This window comes from Ipomoea nil, unplaced genomic scaffold, assembly GCF_001879475.1.
Source record: "Ipomoea nil cultivar Tokyo-kokei standard unplaced genomic scaffold, Asagao_1.1 scaffold0268, whole genome shotgun sequence".
NCBI lineage: Eukaryota > Viridiplantae > Streptophyta > Magnoliopsida > Solanales > Convolvulaceae > Ipomoea > Ipomoea nil.
In genome coordinates, this window is record NW_017616696.1 from 1880217 (window position 1) to 1904493 (window position 24277).

The following is a 24277-nucleotide window of genomic DNA, read 5'->3' on the forward strand; positions in this document are numbered from 1 at the left end:
TCAAGATAGTATAAAGTAAGAAAAACTTAGCTTTGATCAAGAGATGTTGAAAGTAGAGTTGAATTACAAGCTGGAAATTACTTCAAATCTTCATTAAATGTGGAAAAATTACAAGGAGAAATGTTGTGGAGAGGTTTTTCTAGGAGAGAGAATGGAAAAATGAAAAGTGATATAAAATAACTGCCTAGGCCTATTTATACACTTCAGCTCGTGCTAAAATAACAAATTTAACCAATTCTGAATTCGTGCTTACAGTCAGCCACATTCCCGCTAGGTCGACTGTGACCAGAGGACAAGGTCGCGGATGCCCAGATCTAACGGTCGACCTCAAACCCGTGAGATCGACCATGATCTCTAAGGACAACTCATAGATGGATGCTTGAGGTCACGCCCGTGAGCATCGGTGGGAACCCAAGTTTCCGTAAGCTAGTCTAGCACCTCACAGTGGATGGGCCTCATGAATGTGAGGGCTAGACCCAACTTTCTGATTCCCGGCCTCACACTGATGCTCACGGTCGTGAGTGTTAGTGTGAGCCCAGGGTTCAGAAAGCCTCCTAAGTTGGTCACAGTGGTGCTCACAACCTTGACTAGGACCGTGAGCACCCACCGCCTTCTCCTATGATCCAATTCAGCCCCTTTGACTTGCTTCATGCCCTTATGCCTTTGTTTAGTATTTCCTTGGCTCCTTTTCAACTACAAAATGCCTTGTTCCTTACTTGTTCTTGTATTTGCCCAATCTTCAATACCTACAATAAAAAAATAATTCAATTATGATGGATTTTAGCCTCTAACATATTAAGGTACACGCAAAATGAGTTTAAATGAAGTGCACCATTATGCCAAATTATTGCTTATGGTACTCGAAAGACTGGAGTACAAGGCCTGAGCGGGGCAGAGAGGACCGAAGAGCAAGGTCCGGGAGTGGTGGCTGCCCGAGCGGGGCATAAGGGACCCCGTGGCCAACCTACGGGGATGGCTCCGGGCTAGCCATCAAGATCGACCTAGGGGGGGCCCGGGCGGGGTCAGTTAGGCCTTGACCTAGTATCAATGTCTGCTTTATTTTAGGGAGTTAGTTGACTCTATTAGCTTAAATAACTAGCTCTTGGTTTGGATAGGACATCATCATTCGTTTTTCACTAAACAATCTTGTTATACACAAAAGATATATTTATGAAGCACAATTGGCAATATAATGTAATAGACCACTATAATATTTATTTATTTTTTCAGTGATGTGAAAAATACGCAATCACTATTTAAGGATACGCATTGGGTATACCCGACTCGTGTGACCACTATAATATTTGATGCACAATGGATCAAACTATAGAGACTAAAATCTTTTACCAATAATATCTTTCATCAACAATAATATATTATTCATATTTATTACTAAGTAGATTCTTCCGACAAAGGACTTACTCCGCCCAAGTCCCGGCCGTTACGACTCGCCTAGCGGCTAGCAAAATCGCTAGAGTTTCATTCTCCCACCGTCTAAAATGATTGTGCTTACTTGGAATGTCAAGGGTCTACACTCCTCACGGCGTAGACTCAAAAGGCTTCTTCGACGTGAGCACATTGGTTTTGCTTCAATAATCGAGCATATGCTAGCTCGGGATAGACTTCTACAGATGGCTATGGAATTCGGCTTCTCCGATGGCTTTGCCTCCGAAGCGTAAAAAATTTGGTTATTTTGGAATGCAGACTATGAGGTGGAAGTGTTGATTGATTCAGAGCAGTTTATCTTCTGTAATGTTAAATTTCTGCCTTGGCAACTGGCCTTCAACTTTGCGGGAGTCTACGGTAAACACACAAGAGTGGAGAGGTCGCAATTATGGGCACAGCTCACGACTATTTTAGAGGGACCTATACCAGTTCTCTTGGGGGGGTGATTTCAATGTCATCTCATCTATATCTGAGTACAGAGGCGATGCAATATCGGACACTAACAACATTGCAGACTTTTCGCGGTTTATTCTTTGACAACAATTTAATTGACCTGCCTGTACTTGGCAATCAGTATACCTGGCACGGGACTCGACATACGGGACCGATATGGAAAAGATTGGACAGATATCTCATGAACGCGGCATGTCGGGATTTGTTCACAGAGGTGCGAATCTCTGTTCTTGCGCGGTCTACTTCGGATCATGCACCCATCTTGCTAACAGGTATAAATGGAGATTTGTCTAGTCCTAAGCAGTTCCAGTTTCAACGAATGTGGTTCTCGCACTCGGGGTTCATGGATATGGTTCGTCAGAGTTGGGCCTTGCCAGCGGGAGATGGGGGTATGCATGAGCTGGCATTCAAATTAAAGCGTCTTAAAGCAACTCTGAAAGTCTGGAATAGGGATACCTTTGGCAATGTCTTGGACCGTATAAACGATCTGGAGTCACGAGTTGCTGATGCGGAAGTTTCTCACTCGGATAATCCATCAGGGGAAAGCCGGTCTACTCTGCAGGCTCTTCAGGCTGATCTTCTTCTTGCCCTTAAGCAAGAAGAGTGCTTCTGGATGTAAAAGGCCCGGATCAAATGGCTTAAGGAAGGATATGCCAATACGCATTACTTTCACTCTATCATGAGAGAGAGACACCGGCAACAGCGGATCTCGGCCGTAAAAAATGCTGAGGGTAGAATTTTAACAACGCAAGCTGAAATTAAAGAGGAGGCAGTCAGTTTCTATTCGAGGCTCTTTTCTGCTGAAGACTGCCCTAATATGAATGGCCTTCTGGCTCATTTGATTCAAACCTTGAGCCCTCATGATTCTTTTGCTCTTTTGACGCCTCTCACGTGTGAGGAGGTGAAGGGCACGGTTTGGAAGCTCGAGCCAGACAGTGCGGCAGGGCCTGATGGGTACTCTGGAGCTTTTTTCTGTCATTGCTGGGACGTGGTTGAAGATGATGTCTTTAGTGCGGTTCAGGATTTTATGGTGGGGGTCCCGGTACCTCAGGCTATGGCGAGTGCACAAATTGTGCTAATCCCGAAGAACTCCAACCCAGATTCCTTTGCAGATTATCGGCCTATTTGTTTATGCACCTTTATTAGTAAAGTTTTTACGAGAGTTCTTGCCTCCAGGTTGAATCCGATGCTGCCAAAGTTGATTTCCAGGGAACAAGCAGGCTTTGTAGCGGGGCGAAGCATCCAGGATAACATTCTTCTAAATAAAAAATGTCGGGGCTCTAATGTCATCATCAAGCTTGACACGAAGGCTTTTGATAGGGTGTCCTGGCCGTTCCTTCGAGAGGTAATGAGGAAGTTTGGTTTCCCGAATTTATTTGCAAATCTGATCATGCAAAACTTGACGGCAACTCGCCTCTCGGTGCTCGTTAACGGTGTAACCTGTGGTTTCTTTCGGCCTTCAAGTGGTGTTAAACAAGGTGATCCACTGTCCCCGTTACTTTTCATTTTGGCCTTTGAAGCTCTGTCGCGGTCTCTCATTCTAAAGATGGGTGTCGGTCTTCTCTCGCCTTATTCCACAGCCCCGAACTGCCCGATCATCACTCACTTGGCATTTGCGGATGACATTGTGATCTTTGTGAATGACTCTTCGGGATCGTTGAGAGCTTTGGCCGAAATCTTTATTAAATACCAGGAAGGCTCTGGCCAAAAGATTAATTACAGTAAAAGCTTCTTTGTGACTTCTACGAGATGCACACACGGTAGAGCTCTGGAAATTGCGCGCATTTTGGGCATTCAACAATTGGCGTTACCTTTTCGTTGCCTAGGTGTGAGTATGTTTAAGGGCAGGAATAGGCCTATTTATCATCACCACCTACTGGAAAGAATTGACAAAAGATTAATCAGGTTCCAACGCAATCTTCGTTCGCCGGGAGGAAGGTTGATTTTGATCCGCCACGTCTTAAGCACAATACCCCTCTTTACTGCAGCCTCATCCCTCTCCCGCGGCAAACGATTAAAGATCTGGAATCCAGGTTCGCCAATTTTCTATGGGGATTTGAGGGGGGAAAATTGAAACGCCATTGGGCGGCTTGGCGGAAGATCTACTACCCAACAGATGAAGGAGGGCTCGGGATTAAATTGCTGGAGACGGTGTAGAAGGCCTTCTCTGCCAAACTTCTCTTCGGATTCATGAGGGGTGGATCTCTGTGGAGTGATTTTATGCACTCTTTCTATCAGTCTGATCGGTGCACAGCATCGATCACCTGGCGTCGAATCCAACACCTTCGGGATTTAGTAGAAAACAACACGCAGTCTGATTCTGGCACTCCAGTTTGGATGCCTGATTCCTATGGAGACTTCACCCTATCATCGGCACATGAGGAGTTGCATTCCAAGTACGCCAAAAGCCTCTCGTCAGACTGTATTTGGGGTAATGGAATCCCGTCGAAAATTTCTGTGTTTATGTGGAAACTGCTTCGGAATTTTCTGCCATTCCCAGATGTTTTGCAGCGTTTTAGAATATGTTTGCCGTCGGTTTGTCCACAGTGTAATCATGCCTTTGCGGATATGGAACATTGTCTTTATCAGTGCCGGGTGTCTCGCCAGGTTTGGTGCTACTTCCGGGGTCTCTTTGGAGTGACGACTGCTGCTTCTTCTATTCGCTCAGAATGCCACGCCTGGTAGCTGCTCTCTCCTCCGGGTTGAGCGATCAATTGGTGTGCCAAGTTGCTGCCAAGCATTGTTTTATGGTGTCTCTGGTGCTCTTACAACCGGGGCGTTTTATGGTGAAGGAGCTGCGACAGCCTTGCGTTTGATGGGTCAAATCAAGCAAGAGATGCTGCTAATTGCTCTTACTCGGCAGGTTCGTTGGACGGGTCCAGTTGATGATCTACTGCTGTCATCTGGGTTGCTGCTACGATTTCAACCGCCACCAAGGAAGATCACAATCTGGGTTAAATGGCTAACCCCGCCAGCTGGAAGACTCAAGCTTAACACAGATGTGGCTTTTGGAGCCGCTGGGGCTGCGGGATGAGCTTGATTACAAGACTCTTGCGGGGCTTTGCTTTCGTATAGAGGCCTCGTCGGCTTTGGAAGCCGAAGCTTTACCTCTTCAGCGTGCTTTCTATTGGTGTACCGCCTTTGCCAAAATTCCGTCCGTGGTGGAGGTGGATTCTCTAGCCCTTGCTACTTTGTCGAGGTCTGAGATTTCCAAGATTCCATGGCGAATCGAACATGCGGTGCTCTTCATTCGCTCTTGTCTGAGTTCATGGGGCTCTACAATCAGACATGTTTATCGCGAGGCCAACCAGGTGGCGGATGGTCTTGCAACGGCGAGTCTAAGTGTTTCTTCCCCTAGGCTTTTTACTTCCGTTAATTCTTTGCTGGAAAAGGCTAAACTAGCTTTATTGTATGATCTTGGAGGTTTTGCCTCCCCTCGGGCTGTTTGCCGTTAATAAACAAGCTTCTTACTTAAAAAAAACAAATCTAAAAAAAAAAGTAGATTGTTCTTTTAAAGTGAGAATGTGAGATGGGTCGACCAATTAATACAGAGTAGTAATTATTGAATAAGAACAATAATTTGTGTGGTTGAGGTGTCTATTCTGTATAGACAATGATGCCTGGTGGTATTTTATCTTTTATATATATATATATATATATATATATATATATATATATATATATATATATATATATATATTGTGATTCGGTTTCAAAGATAATTGTGCCTGGTGGCACATAAGCTTACGTTATCAAATCAGTTGTGTACTTATTTAGGTACTTATTCTAGGACAAATAGATTGAGTTCAGAAAGAGCAATCATGATTGTGTGGACCATGGTCTATATAGCTGTGTGGACCATATTACCAAATAATATACATTCAATACACAAATAATGTATTTTTACTATATTAAGAACGTGCATTGTATTTTTTTTAAAAGTAAAAGGTCTTTATTGATGCCGAATAGCCCGCCGCGAGGCAAAGCCTCCAAGATCGTATAGAAAAACCACTTTGGCCGATACAGGTAAGGAATCAGCACTAGCAAAAATCTGCGATACAGTATAACTAAGTTCTATTGCTGCAAGAGCGTCGGCTAGCCGATTGGCCTCCCGGTAAACATGGCGAATTGATGAGCCCCAAGAGTTGAGACAAGATCGAATGAAGAGGATGGCCTCACTTATCCTCCATGGCAGACGCGATGTTCCAGATTAGATTAGGACAACAAGAGCTAGCGAATCCACCTCCACCTCGAGCGGCCTTCTAGCAAAGGCTTCACACCATTGGATGGCAAGACGAAGCGCCCAAGCCTCAGCTTCTAGCGCCGATGACGCTTCAAAGCGAAAGCAGAGCCCCACAAGATGTTGGCCAAGCGAGTTCCTTAAGCAGGCTCCTCCCGCAACGCCGCCCCCTATGAAAATGGCATCCGTGTTGAGTTTCAATCTTCCCGTTGGCGGCGCGAGCCACTTCACCCACAGAGATACAATCCTGGGGGGAGCAGCAAAACGCGCCACCAATCCAGCAGCTACAAGAACAGAATCCAGAGTGGTTGAGCAGCGAATGGGATGTGCCAAAGAGAGTAAAACCAACTCTCGCTTGACTTTAGCAACAGTTCCGGCGGTCGAGAAAGGTGCATCGCCATAAATACAGTTGTTGTACGCCCTCCATAAGAACCATAAAATCATACAGGGAACAAATTTAGCAAAGGAGTCAAGCGCCGATCCCGCCGGCGCCAATAGCCACCAAGCATGACACTGGGCGCGGATAGACCCTGCAGTAGACAAGCCAAAAAAACCCCCAAAATGCATCCAAATCTCCCGAGCCAAGTGAAAATCATATAAACAGTGATTTAGATATGACGAATGGGCCTTGTAGAGAGGAAAAATTGAGGGCAGGCAGAAACCGAAAGTTTGGATAATGTCCAGAAAAGGTAGTAAACGTCGAAGTAGCCGCCACATGAATATAGAGACTTTTGACGGCAAATCACCGCCCCAGATGCAAGATGAGGACAGGGTGTGACCTTGCTTCGGGCGAAGGAGGTCATAAGCTGTAGAGAGCGTGAAGTCTCCGTAAGTAGATGGCGTCCAAACTGGAATTCCTGTAGAGTTCACCACCATGTTATCCGCCACAAAATCTTTCTGTTGTTGCATGCGCCTCCAGGTGATCGAAGCAGTCCTGCGGAATCTGTCATCCGGGTAGTTGGCCCTAAGGAAATCAGTCCACAAGGAATTCTCTCGTAAAAAATTGAATTGCAGCTTTGCTGAGAAAGCGTGTTGTATGGTGTTGAGCGACCGGACACCCATACCGCCTTCTTCAGTAGGGTAACAGACCTTGTCCCAAGCCGCCCAATGTCTCTTTTGCTGCCCATTCACAGTACCCCAGAAAAATTTAGCAAACCTGGATTCAAGGGATTTTTCTGTTTGGCGTGGAAGCATGGTTGAAGCCACTATGTATAGGGGAATCATAGCCAGCAGGTGTTTGATTAGCATCAGCCTGTCGCTCGGTGATAGAAGCTTTCGCTGCCAGCCGAGGAGTTTACTGTCAACCTTCTCCAGCAAATGTTGGTAATACAGCGGGCGATTTCTGCCCACGAATAAGTTTACACCCAAGTAGCGAAAAGGCAAGACCGATCTCTGCATGCCGAGTAACCGTGCCATAGCAGAAGCCCGGCGGTCTGAGCAGTGCTTGTCCGGAAGTTAATCTTCTGACCTGATCCGGCTTGGTATTGCGTGAGCACCTCTACCAGGTCTTTCAAAGATCTCGACGCCCCATTAGCAAAGATAATGATGTCGTCGGCGAAAGCTAAATGAGTGATCGTGGGGCATCCCACCGACGAAGAATATGGCGAGAGCAAGCCAGTTCCCATCTTCAAAATGAGAGAGCGGGACAAAGCCTCCGAGACCAAAATAAAGAGCAGTGGAGATAAAGGATCCCCTTGTTTGACCCCTCTTGTGGGTTGGAAGAAGCCACAACTGATCCCATTTACTAAGACCGACAACCTGGTTGCCTCCAGGTTCTGCATAATGATGTTAACAAAGGGGAGCGGGAAGCCGAGTCTAATTAAAATTGCACGCAGGCATGGCCACTCTACCCGATCAAATGCTTTCATCATGTCCAGCTTAATTATGACATTCGAGCCCCGACACCTTTTATTCAAGAATTGCAACAACTCGAAGGCTAAAAGAACATTATCCTGGATGCTCCGGCCTTCCACAAACCCCGCTTGTTCCCTGGAGATTATCTTCGGGAGAATCGGACTGAGGCGAGAAGTAATGATCCTAGTAAACACTTTGCTCATGAACGTGCAAAGGCAGATTGGTCTAAAGTCTGCAAAGGAATCCGGGTTGGACTTTTTGGGAATCAGTACGATTTGAGCACTTGTCATGGCCCTCGGCAGCGGCACCCCTGTAAGAAAATCTATAGCTGCATTATAAACATCCCCCTTGACAATATCCCAGCAGTGACGGAAGAAGGACCCCGAAAACCCGTCAGGACCTACCGCACTGTCAGGATCCAATTTCCAAACTGCGCTTTTAACCTTGTCTTGTGTCAGCGGCGCTAACAGGGGCCGGTCTCCGAAGTGACGAGGTCACTTGGGAGGCACTGCAAAAGAGAATCCAAATCTGAACAGGCCTCAGTGGAGAACAAATTAGAGTAGAATGCAACTGCCTCAGCCTGAATATCAGATTGTGAGGTTACTAGAGCGCCATCTTGCCTTTTGATAGCACAAATCCTTTGCCTGCGATGCCTGTCCTTTACCACAGCATGAAAAAAGTGAGTGTTTGAATCGCCCTCCTTAAGCCATTTGACCTGCGCCTTCTTTTTCCAAAAACATTCTTCACGTTTTAAGGCAAGGAGGAGATCATCTTGAAGATTGTGGAGCGCTGATCTTGCTTCACCTGATGGGCTGTTTGCATGGATGACCTCTGCTTCTGCCACTCTGGCTTCGAGATCTCTGACACGGTCAAAAATATTCCCAAAGGATTCCTTGTTCCAGACCCGAAGAGCTGATTTGAGACGCTTAAGCTTGTAAGCCAAAGCTCGCATGCCTCTCCCGGCTGCTGGGAGAGACCAATTAGCTGTAACAAGAGAGTTAAAGTCCGAGTCTGATAGCCACATGTTCTGGAATCTGAATTGCTTTGGCACAGACAGAGCTGCATTCGCCCCTTGTAGAAGAATTGGCGCATGATCCGAGGTAGTTCGTGGCAGAATATTAATTGTAATGTTTGTAAAATAGTCCCGCATAGAAGCATTCAGCAAGAAGCGATCAAGTCGTTTCCACACTGTCCCCAAATTGCGAACACCGTGCCAGGTATACTGGTTCCCTAATACTGGTAGATCAATCAGGGAATTATCATTTATAAAATCTGAAAAGTCAGCGATATTATTCATATCCGGCACAGCCTCACCCCGGTATTCAGAAATGCTAGCGATGACGTTGAAGTCACCACCTAATAGTATCGGATCAGGACTATCCAACCAGGAAGCCAGTTGTTCCCACAATCGTGCCCTTTCCGCACGAGTGTGCTTCGCATAGATTGCACAGAATCTGAAGGAGAAATTCCAAGGTAGGTACTGAACTTTGCAAAGAAGAAACTGCTCAGTGTCAAGAAACACATCAACCACGCAAGAATCAGACCAAAACAGCCAAATTTTCGATGTCAAGGATGCATAGCCATCGTCAAAGTTGAGCTCACGAACAAAATTATTCAACCGATCTTGGGAGACCATCGGTTCAAGAATTGAAACAAACTGAATGCGCTCACGTCTCACAACTTTTTTGAGCCTGCACCGTGAGGTGAGCAGGCCCCTGACGTTCCAACTTAGCAGATTCATTTCAATCGGTGGGAGAAGGAAACGCGGGCGATTTTTCCAGCAGCGAGGCGCGTCGTGACAGCAGGGACATTCGCTGAATAATCCTTGCGAGGCCGCCTCTTTTTCTTGGTTACAGTTATGAAATCATCTGGCAGGGATTTACCTAACTTAGAGGCAAATCGCTTACTGTCTTCTTTCCAAGACTCAAGCAGGGATTGACTGTATGCTTGAAATTCATGAGCCTCGTCACCTTATGATAAATGGCCGGGTTGCGAATCTGATTGGGAGGGCTGAAGAAGGCTCTGATCATCTATGACTGTATCCCCCAGAAACGCATTGGCGTCTGGGATGGCTACCTGTGGCGTAGAGTTATCGGTGTCTTGTATTCTATCATCTTGTTGGAATTCTAGGGCAATCGCCGGGGGATCAGGGGCAGGGTTCGCCGGAGGATCAACACTCCGATGTGCGGTCTCTTGTTCGATTAGCCGCCATCTTTTTCTTGGTGGAACAATCTGTGGTTGGCGACTGGGCATAGGTTCAATCCAGGGATCCTTGCGTCCTTCCATCTGTGCTTGGCAATCTGGTGACAGATGACCAAATTTTTGGCAGCCCAAACAATATGGAGGGACGAACTCGTACGAAATTTTCTGCACAAAGCCACCAAAGGAGCAATTGTTGATCCAAACCTGTTCAGTGAGGGGGGTGCTGACATTCAATTCCACACAGACCCGAGCCAGGGAGGGCCTATTGTGCGTAAGAGTGGAGGCATCAACCTTCAGCGGGGGGCCAATCAAATTGGCGATCGAGTAGATAGACGTTTATCCTGGAGGTGTGTCGGCAGGCCTTCGAATGCTATCCACACCGGTACAACTAGCAATTCGATCTTAGGCCTGAAATCTGGAGACCATTTAAAGACACGCATTAGAGCACCTTTGATCGACCAGGTTCGTCGGAGCCAGCAACGTTGAAAGTCATTCTCATGGTCGAAGTTGATTAGAATATGGCGTTGATCTATCAAACCGAGGGAGAACGCTCCACCAAATCCGATTTGGTCGAAAGTCTTGCGAATGTCCACCATTGGCGGACAGCTTTTCGCGAATTTGCCCACCAGAGCAAATCGGAATTTGTGGGAAAATTGACGAACATCATCATCAGAGAAAGTGACTGCGGGCATACCCTTGTATCTACCCGCTAGTCGAAGAAGCGAAGCATCAGAGGTGTGGGTGAGGATATCGGCAAAGGTGCGAGGATGGGGCACGACGCCCCCCGGTGGCACCGCCATTCGAGCGTAAGATCGCAATAGGAAGCAGGATTTGCGGAGTGTTTTCTAACTAACTCTCAACGTGCATTGTATTCATGGAAAGAAATACATTATTTAAATACTGAAAGTATATATTATTTTGTATAATTTATATTCAGTACACGAATAATATACTTTTAGTATATTAAAAATATACTTTTTGTTATGGTCTACATAATAATTTGCGGGGGAGTTATCTAAGGTCACAATTGAAATCTTTCGGCCAGAAAAGCAAGTCACTTGTTTAAACAAGGGTCGGGAAATCATAATAAGACAAGTGTTTGATGTTTAGTCTTCTTTGACTATTAGTACATCACAGAGATTCAAAAATTACAGAACATTCAACAACGCCACAAAAGCAACAAGCTAAGAAATCCAAAAATTAGAAGCTGAGGAAGTTTTTCTCCATTAAACTTTCAATTGTATCCTTAAGGCTTACTTCAAAAGAAGTGAAGTTGATCCCCAAGCTTTTCGCCTTTTCTTGGGATACTTTGAAAGTTGGCACTACAGGCATGTCTCCTTTATATCTGTTACCAATTTTTTTAAAGGATCAATTCGTTGCTAAAAGTGGATTCAATTCAGGAAAAAAAAAAAAAAAAAAAAAATCTAATTTGAATCTTACTTGTTAGGAATGGGAAGAGAAGGGTAAAGCTGGCCTACAATCTTCAAAATCTGAGAACAGTATATTGTTTCACCAACCAAACAGTATCTTCCACTTGCAGAAGGTACCTCAAATGCTTGGATATGTGCATTTGCCACATCTCTAACATCAACATAACTACCACCCGCTCCAGAAAAGAAATCCTTTTCTGTAAACATTCATAATTTCCATTGATACAAATGTATATTGATTGATAATATAATGCTAATTTCTTGAAGAGATCTTACCCTCTTTTATGAGGTCTAGAATCACATTGGTTGAAAAATTAAGAGTTGGTTGTAGAATAGGGCCAATAACAAGACAAGGATGCAATGAAACCATGTCAATCCCATTCTCCCTTGCATATTTCCATGCTTCTTCCTCGGCAAGGATTTTAGACAGGACATACCATTGCTATAAAGGCCAAACAAAAACTTCTCAGATAACTAAACTAGCACAAAATGTTTTGTTTGTAATCAGGTTATAAGGGATACAACTCAACAATAATAGTGTTAATCTAATCATAAATAGATTTACAATAAAAGCTCTAAAGAGAAATATGTTCTATTGCTGTTGGACTAATATAAACACACACACACAAAAACACCTTTATTTCCTCTGTAAAATCTTTATCTGAATACCAAGTCTCATCGACTATATCAGTTGCCTTTATGGGATTTCGTTTGCACAGAACAGAAGCCGTTGAGGACGTCACCACTACCCTTTTTACAGAAGGTGTTCTCGCACATGATCCAAGAGCATTTAGTGTCCCCTTTACTGCAGGATCCACTAGTTCTTCCTAAATTATATATAAACACGGGATTATGATTTAAGGTTTAAAAAAAAAAAAAAAAAAAAAAAAAACCAGGGGTATTAACATTATTAAAACGAAAAGGTTAACCTTAGTTGCAGATGGTGAAAAGGAAACAGGTGATGCTGTGTGGAAAACACCATCACACCCATTAATTGCAGGATCAAAAGAGTTTTCTTCAAGTAAGTCGGCTTCAAACAAATGCAGTCTTTCCTTGGCACCATCTAAAGCAAGAAGATGTGCCACCTTATTTGGATCCTCTGCAATTCAAGCCCGCACGGGTTTAGCTCAATGGTTCAGTAGATCAAATTTGAAAGAAGATACTAAGATTTAAACTCGACAGTGACCGGGATTAAACCCAAAATGGACAGATCCTTGTGCGCATCGACATCTGGCCGCCTTTTGGGAGTAGAAATGGGAACTCAAAAATGAACTGAAAACAGCAGGGCCAAGCACATATATGAGAGTGTAATAATATATGAAAGAGAAAGAGAGAGGGGACTGACTGAGGCTGCGTACGGTGGCGTGGACAGTGTAACCACGGCGGAGCAAAAGCTTGACGAGCCAAGAAGCTATGAAGCCGGAAGCACCGGTGACGCAAACCACCTTTCCCTCTCCGCTCATCCTCTTTTTCAGATTAAATTCCCTAGTTAGCTAGATCTGTAAACTTAGTTTGAAACCTCCAAGGTAGAAACAAGTAGAGGTGGTATATTATGTTTGTTTCTTCTTTTCTTTATATTTATATTCATATACGACCGTGACAGCACATAACGTGATAACGATATAAATCATTAAATTGTCATAAATGAAATTTAATATATCATCTTCTCCAAAAAAATGTTGAATTTACAACCCTATGGCCCCACACCCCGACCCGATAGAGCGCTTGAGAGTAAATAACGGTGATTAAATGGCTTACTAGACAGGCGAAATGTCGATGTGCACAAAGGATGTGTCTACTTTGGGCATAATCTCACATTACCTGTCGAGATCCAAACCTTGTATCTTCTCTCAAATACGGCTTATTGCTCCAAATAAATTTAATATATCCTCGTATTTTGGAGATGTTGACTGATTCCAATTAAAAATGATGCCTCTTGGATATGATCTTACCAATTATTTATCTCAAATTTAGTAGTTGTGATTTATTGATTGTAATTTCAACTATTGCAATTATTTTGATTTTTAACTACTCTATTATTTTAGAAAATTAGAAAAAGAGTTTTGTAAGCTTCACAAGTTGATTAAATAATGTAGGGATGACAATTCAACTCGTCCCTGACGGGAAAAATCAATCCCCGCCCCGATGAGGCAAGTTCGGAAATTTTTTCGGAGAACGGGGGCGGGGATGGAGAAATTTCCCAATCCCCACCAGGGACGGGGACGGGGAGAGCATTCCACAAAAGATCCTAATACTTAAAACTCTTAACCCTAGCGTAGCATTCCTCTCCAGCAATCCAGTGTCCAGTTGACGGTAAATTATATCGTGCACAAGGGCGCACAATGTATTATGCATCCTGATCAAAACGATGTCGTTTTAGTCATGTTTTTTTTTTTTTTTTTTTAGAAATTCCATTTCCCGTTTCTACCATTAACTTCAAAAAAAAAAAATAATAATCGGTTGTTTCGAATGTACCAAAACTCATAACAGAATACACATAATCTAACATAATACATAATACACCTAACCTCTGAACATAATACACATAAACTCATAACATCATGCACATAAACTCTTAACAGAATACACATAAATTCTTAACATAATACACATAAACTTTTAACATAATACACATAAACTTTTAACTGAATACACGTAAACTTTTAACATAATACACATAAAATTTGAACATAAAAAACGACGTCGTTTTGGTGCATTGTGCGCCCTGGTGCACGATAATACGATATAACGATTGTCAACCGACCCGGGCAACGCGGTCGACGCCACAGTCACTCCCTCGCCCTCAGTCCTCAGCTCACTCCCTCGCCGGCAGTCGCTGTCTCTCTGGAGTCTGGAGTGCAGTCTCGGCTCGTCGCTGCCTCGCCGTCCTCACTGCCGCTGCTCTGCCTCTTTGTCTCTCTATCTCTCTGCTCTGCCTCGCCGTCCTCGTCATCTCGTCTGCCTAGGTCCACACTCCAGTCCACTACTCTCTCTTTACTTCTTTAGTCTTTACAGTTTACACACACACCCAGTTTAATTAGTTTTATTAGTCTTTACAATTTACACACACTTAGTTTAATTTGTTTGATTGTTTCGTTGCTTAGCATTCCTAGAAGTCAATATTAATTTGAAATTCATGAATATGTGAGAATCTGTTGCTGGTGTTGCTGTAATAGATTGGATTTTGGAAGCAGTTCTATTTGTATGTATCGATTTTAAACATTAACGCAATAGACGAGACATGAAAATTCCAGGGAAATATTAATAACAGTATTGCTATTAGCCTCTGTTTTTCATTGCCATAATTCAAAAAACGGGGCAGGGATTCCCTGTTCTGAAAAAATCCCCGCGGGAACAAAGTTGGGGAATAATTCCCCTTCCTCGCCGGGGAATGTGGCGGGATCGGGGAATGATGAGAAATTTCGGGGACGGGGACTCCATTTCCCACCCCCGCCCTGTTGCCATGCCTAAAATAATGCAATTGAATCATCTAACTAAAAAAACCAAAAACCAAAAAAAAAAAAAAAAAAATTCTAACCAGACCCTTTAACTAGATAAAAGTGTAATTAAGTCATCTTATCTAGTTACTACTGATTGGAATATGACTAAACTTTCATGTAAGTATACAAATGATACATGTTTTATAGTAGAGTGTATTAGATTCTGTATTACAGCCTGGGTCTAATTCAGAAGCTACTGTCTTATAGTCTGGATCTACTTCAGAAGATATTGTAGTGCCTAAGTCAGGACGTATTCTAAGAAGGGGCAAATTTCTCTAACATTTTTCTTGTAATTAAAACCAGTTTTCAGGCATTAATTTGAATTGAATGGAGCACCTTGTTTTGAGGAATTTAAGTAGCAATTATTCAGACTAGTTGGTTGTCATATTTCGACTAAAAGGAGGCATTTAGAATTCATGAAGACAACGAACAAGCACTCTAAACGTTGGATAGTTCTCTAATCTTTACAACTTATTATATATCATCTTTGAAGTGATCTAAGAGGCCTACAAGGTTGTCACGTATAGTGGTCATGTTGTGTTGAAGCTTGAAGAGTTCATTTGGCTTGCACGTACCCACTCAAGTAGATGGTTAAGATTGAGTTGGTGTAATTGGCTAAGGTCATAGTGTCTATGGATATGTCTTACCAACCCTTGTAATCTTCGGTGATCATATAGTAAATTGGGCTGATGTAAGTTGCCCCGCAGACGTAGGAGATTGTGCTCCGAACTGCGTTACCAAATGTTGTGTTCTTGGTTCCTTTTCTTTACTTATCTTTTATCTTGCTATCTTTCACTGTGTATGATACAATCTATAATCCAGGATAAGTAATTGAATATAATTAAAATTAAGTAGAAATCAACTAGGTACTTCTTGCATTCAAGACTCACGATCATTTTTCAATTGGTATCAAAGCACAGGGACTTAAATTATTAGTCCATCGATCTAGCTGCATCGTGCTTCTTGAACTCAAGAATTCGACTCATGTGTGTGCTGGGTTACTTTTTATTATCTTCGTGTTTGTTCTCATCGTGTGTTGAGTGTTTCAGGATTAATAAACATAGACCCCAGAGTTAACAGGTGACAACTACGCATACAGAAAAACTAGTATGAGCTCAAGGTGAAAGAGTTTGAAGAGACATCCTTTAATATAGCGGTGCCTCGTAATAAATACGGTCTCTTTTGAGTAAAAGACCGTTACTTGGTCCTGAATCCGTCATGTCGGTTCTTTCGGGTTGGGTACCCAATTATCCCATCATAAAGTTAACTCAAATTCAAGTCACAACAAGTAAGCAAATGAAATTATGTTAAAACATGTTTAGCGTTTAGTCACAATTGTTTATGAGTGCACTGTAGAGATCAACAAGCATAAACATGGAACAATAATAATTAAAAAATCTAGAAGCTTAAGAAGTTCTTCTCCTTTAAACTTTCAATAGTATCCTTAAGACTCACTTCTAACGAAGTAAAGTTGATACCCAAGCGTTTCACCTTTTCCTGGGATACCTTAAATATTGGCACTATAGGTAGGTCTTCTTTATATCTGCCACCAAAAGAAAATAAACTTTAATATAAAGCAATCTACACTTGAAAGGCAATATGTATATTCAGTTCAAAAAAAGCAAACTCCTTATTTGAATCTTACTTCTCAGGAATGGTAAGAGAGGGATAAAGCTGGCCAACAATCTTTAAAACCTGAGAAGAGTGCATAGTTTCCCCAACCAAACAATACCTTCCACTAGCATAAGGTATCTCAAATGCTTCGATATGTGTATTTGCGACGTCTCTAACATCAACATAGCAATTGAGGATTGGAGAACACATGAAATCCTTTCCTGTGAATGTTCACCACTTCCATTAAGACTTTGTTGAGATTTATAAGAACAATCAATAATAATAATTGCAGAAAGTAAAGAAAACAACATTTACATGGTTCGGCAATGTCCCTAGTTCCAGGGGATAAAAATATTCTTTTATTAATTATTTAATTGTGATGGTGATACAACACCTAGAGATACAATCAATATATTTATAGGCATCTACCCTTGTATTATGCTCCCGACCCAATATGTTCTACTCTTATTCCTTATATGAGACAAACTCAACAAATCTCTACCTTGGCGAATATGCCCTTTAGGAGAAAAGACATACCTCACATATACCCAAGGGTCAGGACAATCATGCTCATCTAACGACGGGAGATACCCAACAAGTCCAAACAATGTTTAAACCTGTCACTAGTAACTGCCTTTGTCAACATGTCCTGATGCATTCTCACTTATATGACATTTCTGCAACAAAATCACACCAGAAGCAACCAACTCTCTAATCTTATGAAACCCTACATCAATATGCTTGGTTATGGCATTGATAAGTGCTAATTCTTAGTACTTTTATGTGCATAATTGATATCAAACTCATATGATTTCATGTTAATTGGAAGCTAAGTATGTGCATATTTGATTCCTTTGTGTCATTTAGGTTATTTGGAGGCATTGGTTGTAACTTCATGTAAATTGGAGCTCAATTGGTTGTGTTTTGAAGTCATCTTGACAGAAAGGCAAGTTCCGGGAGTCATTAGAGGTCAAGAAAATGAAATAAAGAGAGTGGAAGTATCATGACATGACCCGGGGACCCAAAGGAACAAAGGAGATGAAGAAATATGCATTTTGAAGTGAAAAACATGGGTCACGCTAGTAATCACGTCGTGATTGCCAGTGTGACACCATTCTGCTCTGTAATTTTTTCTGTCAGGCGAAGTCTCGGTAATTTGAGCATATATCGAGCTAGGAGTGTCCAAATAGCGTGATTCAAGTGGCATTAGAAAGGAAACTCAGAGAGTACAACTTTCATGAAAATCACAAAGGCTAGTTCGGACGTTTACAATGTGGAAAATGGTCTAGAAACCAGAGAAACTGTGCAAAGATGCTGGTCACGGTGTGACGTTGACCGTGACCAGCAGATACCTGCGAGGCTTAGGCCTAGTCACGATGAAGGTCACGCCGTGACCTCCATCGTGACCAAGCATTCTAGAAGCAGTTAAAAGGACGCGATTCCAAAAGTATAAAGTATCTTTAAGCATTATTTTCATCTATTTTTTCAATTTCCAATCTCCCTCTACACCTTCTCTCCATCCAAACCCTTTAGAACAAAAAAATCCATTGTATTCCATCATCTTTTTGGAGAAGATTTAGAGGGAGATTAACATATGTAATTGCAACTTTCACTTTCAGTTTCAGATTTACATTCTACAAGTTCTATCAAGTTAAGTTCTGAATTTCTTACTTTTACATTTCACATAATTTGTAGTTTGAATTTATTGTTCATTACTTTAATTGCTTTTAGTTTATCAATTTCATTATGAGTAGTTAAACTAGTTAGGGATTTAGATTGAAATGCTTTGTACGAATGTCATGAACTAAATTGGAAAACCTAGGGCTTGCAATATCTTTAGATTGAATTTGATTTTGAATTTGGTAAAATGTTTTGACTCTTGCTTGGTTAGGGCCTAGCTTTGTAAGGGGATTTTGGATTTGGTGCTTCACCTATGAGAATAGGGATTCACCATAGCCAAATCTATCACAATTCTAACTCACTCTTGAGAAATGGGAGTTGGAAGGGATAGAGCACACAAGGTAATTGATTAATTGCCTCATCTAGTCTATTTGCCATGAGAATGGAATTAGAACTTAGGTGATAGCCCAATGATCATGAGAATGACATTGGCACTTGCTAAACGCCTTCACTTTCATTACTGATCTTTGTTTGCCTTAGAATTTAGAACACTAAAAGAAGCATTTGTACATTGCTATTTAATCTAAGTCCCCTCTTTTATCCTTGTCCACTACTTAATCATTTAGTTGTTTTAAAATTGTCTCTATGCAAACGAATATTCCATTTTGGTTAGCTTTCAAACACTTAATAATCTTGTGTTTAACCCTCTTTACTCAATTCCCTTATATCCATTCCTAGAGGACGACACTCACTAAAACATCACAATTATGAAAAGCAGTCTTCACATCCATATGCTAGCTCCAAATTTGCTCATCTAGACCCACTTGCACCCTATAACACTCTTTGCTTGAGGAAGCAGAAGTAGCTCCCAAGTATGATTCTAATGTAAAGACTTCATCTCCTTAATCATACTTGCCATCCATTTATCTTTCCTGGCTAGAAACAACCTCTTAAAACGTAATTAACTTATCATTATTAGTAACAAGAAGTGCAAAATGGACCATATCCTTAAACCCATACCTGATAGGTGGTTTGACATTGGTGCATCTCGGTCTATCTTTGGCCAGACAATAATCTTGTAAATTTTTTGAACTCGAACATATTACAAATGTGGAATATGTAACTTCTTGAGTCTCAACCGTAGGTGGATTATCTGCTCTCTTATTCAAGGGAACCCAATTAATATCAACTTTTACTATGCTATAACCATCAAATAACATGCTATGTTCACTACTTCTGTCCAAAAACACTTAGAGAGCCCAACATTCAATTTGAGACACCTTGCTCTCATAGGAATGGTCATATTAAACCATTCTATTGTGGTTTCTTATGTACTGTATAGTGCCTTTGAATCCATGTTCTACTCAAAATTTCTAGAATTCTTTCTTAGTATATTTTTTCCCATTGTCAAACCTAAAGTACTTGATTTTTCTACCAATCTGGTCCTTAACCTCAGTCTTCCACAACTTGAATTTCTCAAACATTTCAGATTTATGTTTCAAGAAATACACCCCGACTTTCCTAGAAAAATCATTAGTAAACGTAACATAATACATAGAGCAACCCATCGAAGGTTCCCTGGTAGGTCTCTAAACATTAAAGTGCACATAGTCTAGAATCTCTTTAGTTTTATGCTTCTAGTAGAAAATTAAAATTGACTCTTGACTGTTTCCTAAGGAAAAAAAACTCATAGAAATGTAGCTTACAACATTTAACTCCTTTTAACATATTCATTTTGTGCAATTCAGACAAACCACGTTCAACAATGTAACCCGAACGCAAATGCCACAACCTAGTAGTATCATCACTAAACTCAACAGTATGTGTTCTACCTAGCTACAACAACACTGCCCAACAACCTATAAATGTTCCCCGTGGTCTTTTTTCCTTTCATCACAATTAGAGCACCCTTACTGATTTTAATAATGGTTTTCCTATCACTTTCAGACCTATGAATAAAACCATTAGCATGCAAACTGCAAAGAGAAATCAGGTTTTTAGTTAATCCTAGTATATGTCTGACATCATGCAAAGTTCCGACAATACCATCATACATTTGGATGTTAACATCACCAATACCTATATTATGACATTTATCATCACCCAAAAAAAAAACATAACCGAAAATACCTGACATATAGGTTGTGAACCACTCCCTGTTAGGTGTAATATGATAGGTGCATCATAAGTCTGGAGAATCCAAGTATTTGACAACTGACTCGATGAAACTAGTAGAACATCACCTTCACTATAATATGAGTAATCAGCTTATACCACGTTCGCATCCTCTTGTTGCTTCTTCAACTTTGGGCAATCCCTTTTCATGTGTCGAGTCTCCTTACACTTTTAGAACCAAATTTTCTTGTTATTTTTGGACTAAGACTTAGAGTTTCTCTTCCTAGAATTATCCTTCACTGGCTTTCCTTCCACGATCCTGACTTTCCTTAGCACACCAATTGTCACCAACATAACCCTCCCCTGCATTCTGCATGCACTAATTATAAGCCGGCTGTAGAGATCTCATTGAATTTAATCCTAACTTTCCGTGTGCAAGATTAGTCACCATATGTTCGAAGGAAAGAGGCAATGAACATAGCAAGATCATTGCCTTGTCTTCATCTTCAATCTTGACATCAAGTCTGGCCAAATATGAGATTATCTGGCTAAAGAGATTCATATGATGCACCAAGTCTGAACACTCATGCATCTTAAGCCCACAAAGCCTTTGCTTTATATAAAATTTGTTCGTTAGAGATTTTTCCATGAACTAAGTCTCCAATTTATCCTAAATATCTTTTCGAGTTTCCAAAACCATAACGTGATACACGGTTTCACCCGCGAGGCATAACCTAATCGTTCCTGCCATGCACTCCTTTAAACCCCCCCCCCCCCCCCCCCCCCCCCCCCCCCCAATTAGCTTTGCTAGATTAGCTGGTTTTTGTGTCTTCAAGGTTTTCATAAGACCTTGTTGTTTCAACAAATCTTTAACCCTAGACTATCATAACCCCAAATTCCCTGTACCATCAAACTTTTTTTATACCGAGAATTTTGCAATTGAACCGCCCTTCTCAATAGTGCTCTGATACCAATTTGTTGAGATTAACAAGAACAAGCGACAATAATAATGATAGAAACTAAGGAACGCAAGACTTGCATGGTTTGACAATGTGTCTACGTTAATGGGAGTGAAACTATTCTTTTATTAATTGCAATGGTAATACAACACCTAGAGATACAATCAATGTATTTATAGGCATCTACCCTTGCAATATGGATCCGATATGATTTACTCCATTCCTATTTCATATATGAGACAAAGTCAACAAACTCAAAAGAATGTTATCATATCATCATTCATCAACATAATTCATAATGTTCATTTTCTTCGAGAGATCTTACCTTCTTTTATGAGTTCTCGAACACCTCACTTGAAAAATTAGTAATTGGTTGTAAAAATGGGCGAATAACAAGACCAGAGAGATCTTACCTTCTTTTATGAGTTCTCGAATCACCTCACTTGAAAAATTAATAATTGGTTGTAGAAAAGGGCCAATAACAAGACCAGGATGCAGTGAAACCATGTCAATCCTATTTTCCCCAGCATATTTCCGTGCTGCTTCCTCGGCAAGGACTTTAGACAAGATATACCATTGCTACAAAGATTTTTTTTTTAAACAAAACAAAACAAAAAAATCACATAAATTAGCAGAGAGGTGCTTGATTTATAATCAAGTTAGGGATATGACTTCACAACAATGTGTTGTATCCAATCATAAATAGATTAATGTGACATAAGATAAGACAATGAAAAGTTGTCTGAATCTCTTACCAAATACATGCATATTTACAATAAAAGATCCACAAAGAAATATGTTCTATCTTTTGAACTGGTGTACTGTGCATACATGTATTATGTATATATATATATATATATATATATATATATATATATATATATATATATATATAAACACAAACACACCTTTGTTTCCTCTGCAAATTCTTTATCACAAAATCAAGTCTCGTCGATTACATCAGTTGAACTTATAGGATCTGGTTTGTACATAACAGAAGATATTGAGGACGTCACCACTACCTTTTTCACAGAAGGTGCTCTCACACATGATCCAAGAACATTTAGTGTCCCCTTTACTGCAGGATTCACTAGTTCTGCCTAAAATATATTTAGAGACAAACATCTTAAAAGAGAAAGAAGATAGATAAAAATAGAAAAGTGGCAAAAATGGGTGATCGTGAGTGAAAGTGGTGATTATGATTGAAAAAAAAAAAAAAAAAAATCGCCGGTTTCCTTAAACAAAGGTTAAAACAAAGAAAGGGGTATTAACATAAGAAAAACGAAAAGGTTAACCTTAGTTGCAGATGGTGAAAAAGAAACAGGTGATGCTGTGTGGAAAACACCTTCACACCCATTAATTGCAGAATCAAAAGAGTTTTCCTCAACTAAGTCAGCTTCAAACAAATGCAGTCTTTCTTTGGCACCATCTAATGCAAGAAGATGTGAAACCTTATTTGGATCCTCTGCAATAATACCATATGCAATAATACCATATAAGATGTTACTGTAATGGAAGGTACAGCAACACATACATCTATCAATGATTTTCCAGAAATAAAATGTGAACTCAAATGGGAAGAGAGAGGGGACTGACTGAGGCTGCGAACGGTGGCGTGGACGGTGTAGCCACGGTGGAGCAAAAGCTTGACGAGCCATGAAGCTATGAATCCAGAAGCACCAGTCACGCATACCACCTTCCCCTCGCCGCTCATTCTCTTCTTTTAGATTACAAATTGCCCTATCTAGCTAGCAGGTCTTTCAACTTATATGTTCATATGCACACCACACATCATACAAATTAAATAATTGATTACAAGTACAAACTAATGAAAACAAGCAAAGAAGAAATAGTTTGTTTGACCAATAAATTTTAAGTAGAATATATAAAGTGGGACAAAGGAAGTACATAATTTATCAATTATATTCATACAGTTATGTGGACAACGGTCCAAAAACACATAAAATATATTATTTTATCTCACAAAATATATTATTCTAGCAAATAAAATACATTATTCTAACCTATAAAATACATTATCTGAACCCATAAATTATATTATTCTAACATATAAAAAACATTATACATTATTCTAACACATAAAATAAATTATTCTAATTTATAAAATACATTATCTTACTTCATAAATTTCATTATTCAAACATATAAAGTACATTATACACCATTTTAACTCATAAAATACATTATTTTAACACATAAAATACATTATCTTATTCCAAAAATTTCATTATTCTAACACTTACGTGGAGCAAATAATTTTTTTTTTTTTTTTTTTTTTTTGTAACATCAGAGCCAACAATATAGCGATAATTTACCTGCATATTGTGAACCTTAGCCCAGAATATAACGATTGTGTAAAGCGTGGACCACGTACTCGTTTTGTGGTTAATTTCATATGGTCCACTGAAATGTAAGCGCCAATTTACTCCATAGAGAAATAGACAGGTGCAGGGGAAATGAGGTTGGGAGCTGCCCCCACCCCCCAAAACTACCCTCAAAAAATAATATTTTTTATATAGTGTTGATGCACACAAGTTCAAGCTTTAATTTTTTAGCTTATTTTACTTCACCTCCTCCACTCTCGAGTACGAGAAAGTTGTTAAAATTATATGTTTGCAATTAACATATTAAACATATGTTATAAAATCACTTTAATCAAGGACTATATTAGGTATTAACTCAAAATATAATCTGAAATGACAATGTCGTCACAACATATAATCTTATCCCACTAATGTCACATAAATTTGTAATTTTAACCCAACCACTATTAAAATATGAATGGTCTTAGAAGTATAACATGATTTTAGTTAACTATAAGAT

At 40.6% G+C, this 24277-nt stretch overlaps 1 protein-coding gene and 1 pseudogene across 1 annotated transcript; both read right to left on the minus strand.

The window, feature by feature from the left end:
• Positions 1–11230: 11230 nt before the first annotated feature.
• LOC109147951 (cinnamoyl-CoA reductase 1-like) lies at positions 11231–13156 on the minus strand. Its single transcript, XM_019295632.1, has 6 exons — positions 12971–13156; positions 12555–12724; positions 12261–12452; positions 11902–12067; positions 11636–11822; positions 11231–11540 (listed from the first exon to the last, which is right to left on the minus strand). Exons 1-6 carry the CDS (start codon positions 13086–13088, stop codon positions 11396–11398), a joined length of 978 nt encoding a protein of 325 aa, XP_019151177.1. The 5' UTR covers positions 13089–13156; the 3' UTR covers positions 11231–11395.
• A 3258-nt stretch (positions 13157–16414) lies between these two features.
• On the minus strand, positions 16415–23181 carry LOC109147904 (annotated as a pseudogene).
• Between the last annotated feature and the right edge of the window lie 1096 nt (positions 23182–24277).

Bases quoted from the DNA above. Each gene is read 5' to 3' on its own strand.
- LOC109147951 (XM_019295632.1), bottom strand. From the start codon at position 13,088: ATGAGCGGAGAGGGAAAGGTGGTTTGCGTCACCGGTGCTTCCGGCTTC. The intron at 12,068-12,260 runs GTGTTTTTGTGT...TGGCCTTTATAG, and splicing joins ATTTTACAGAGGAAATAAAG to CAATGGTATGTCCTGTCTAA. The intron at 11,823-11,901 runs GTAAGATCTCTT...GAATGTTTACAG, and splicing joins TCTAGACCTCATAAAAGAGG to AAAAGGATTTCTTTTCTGGA.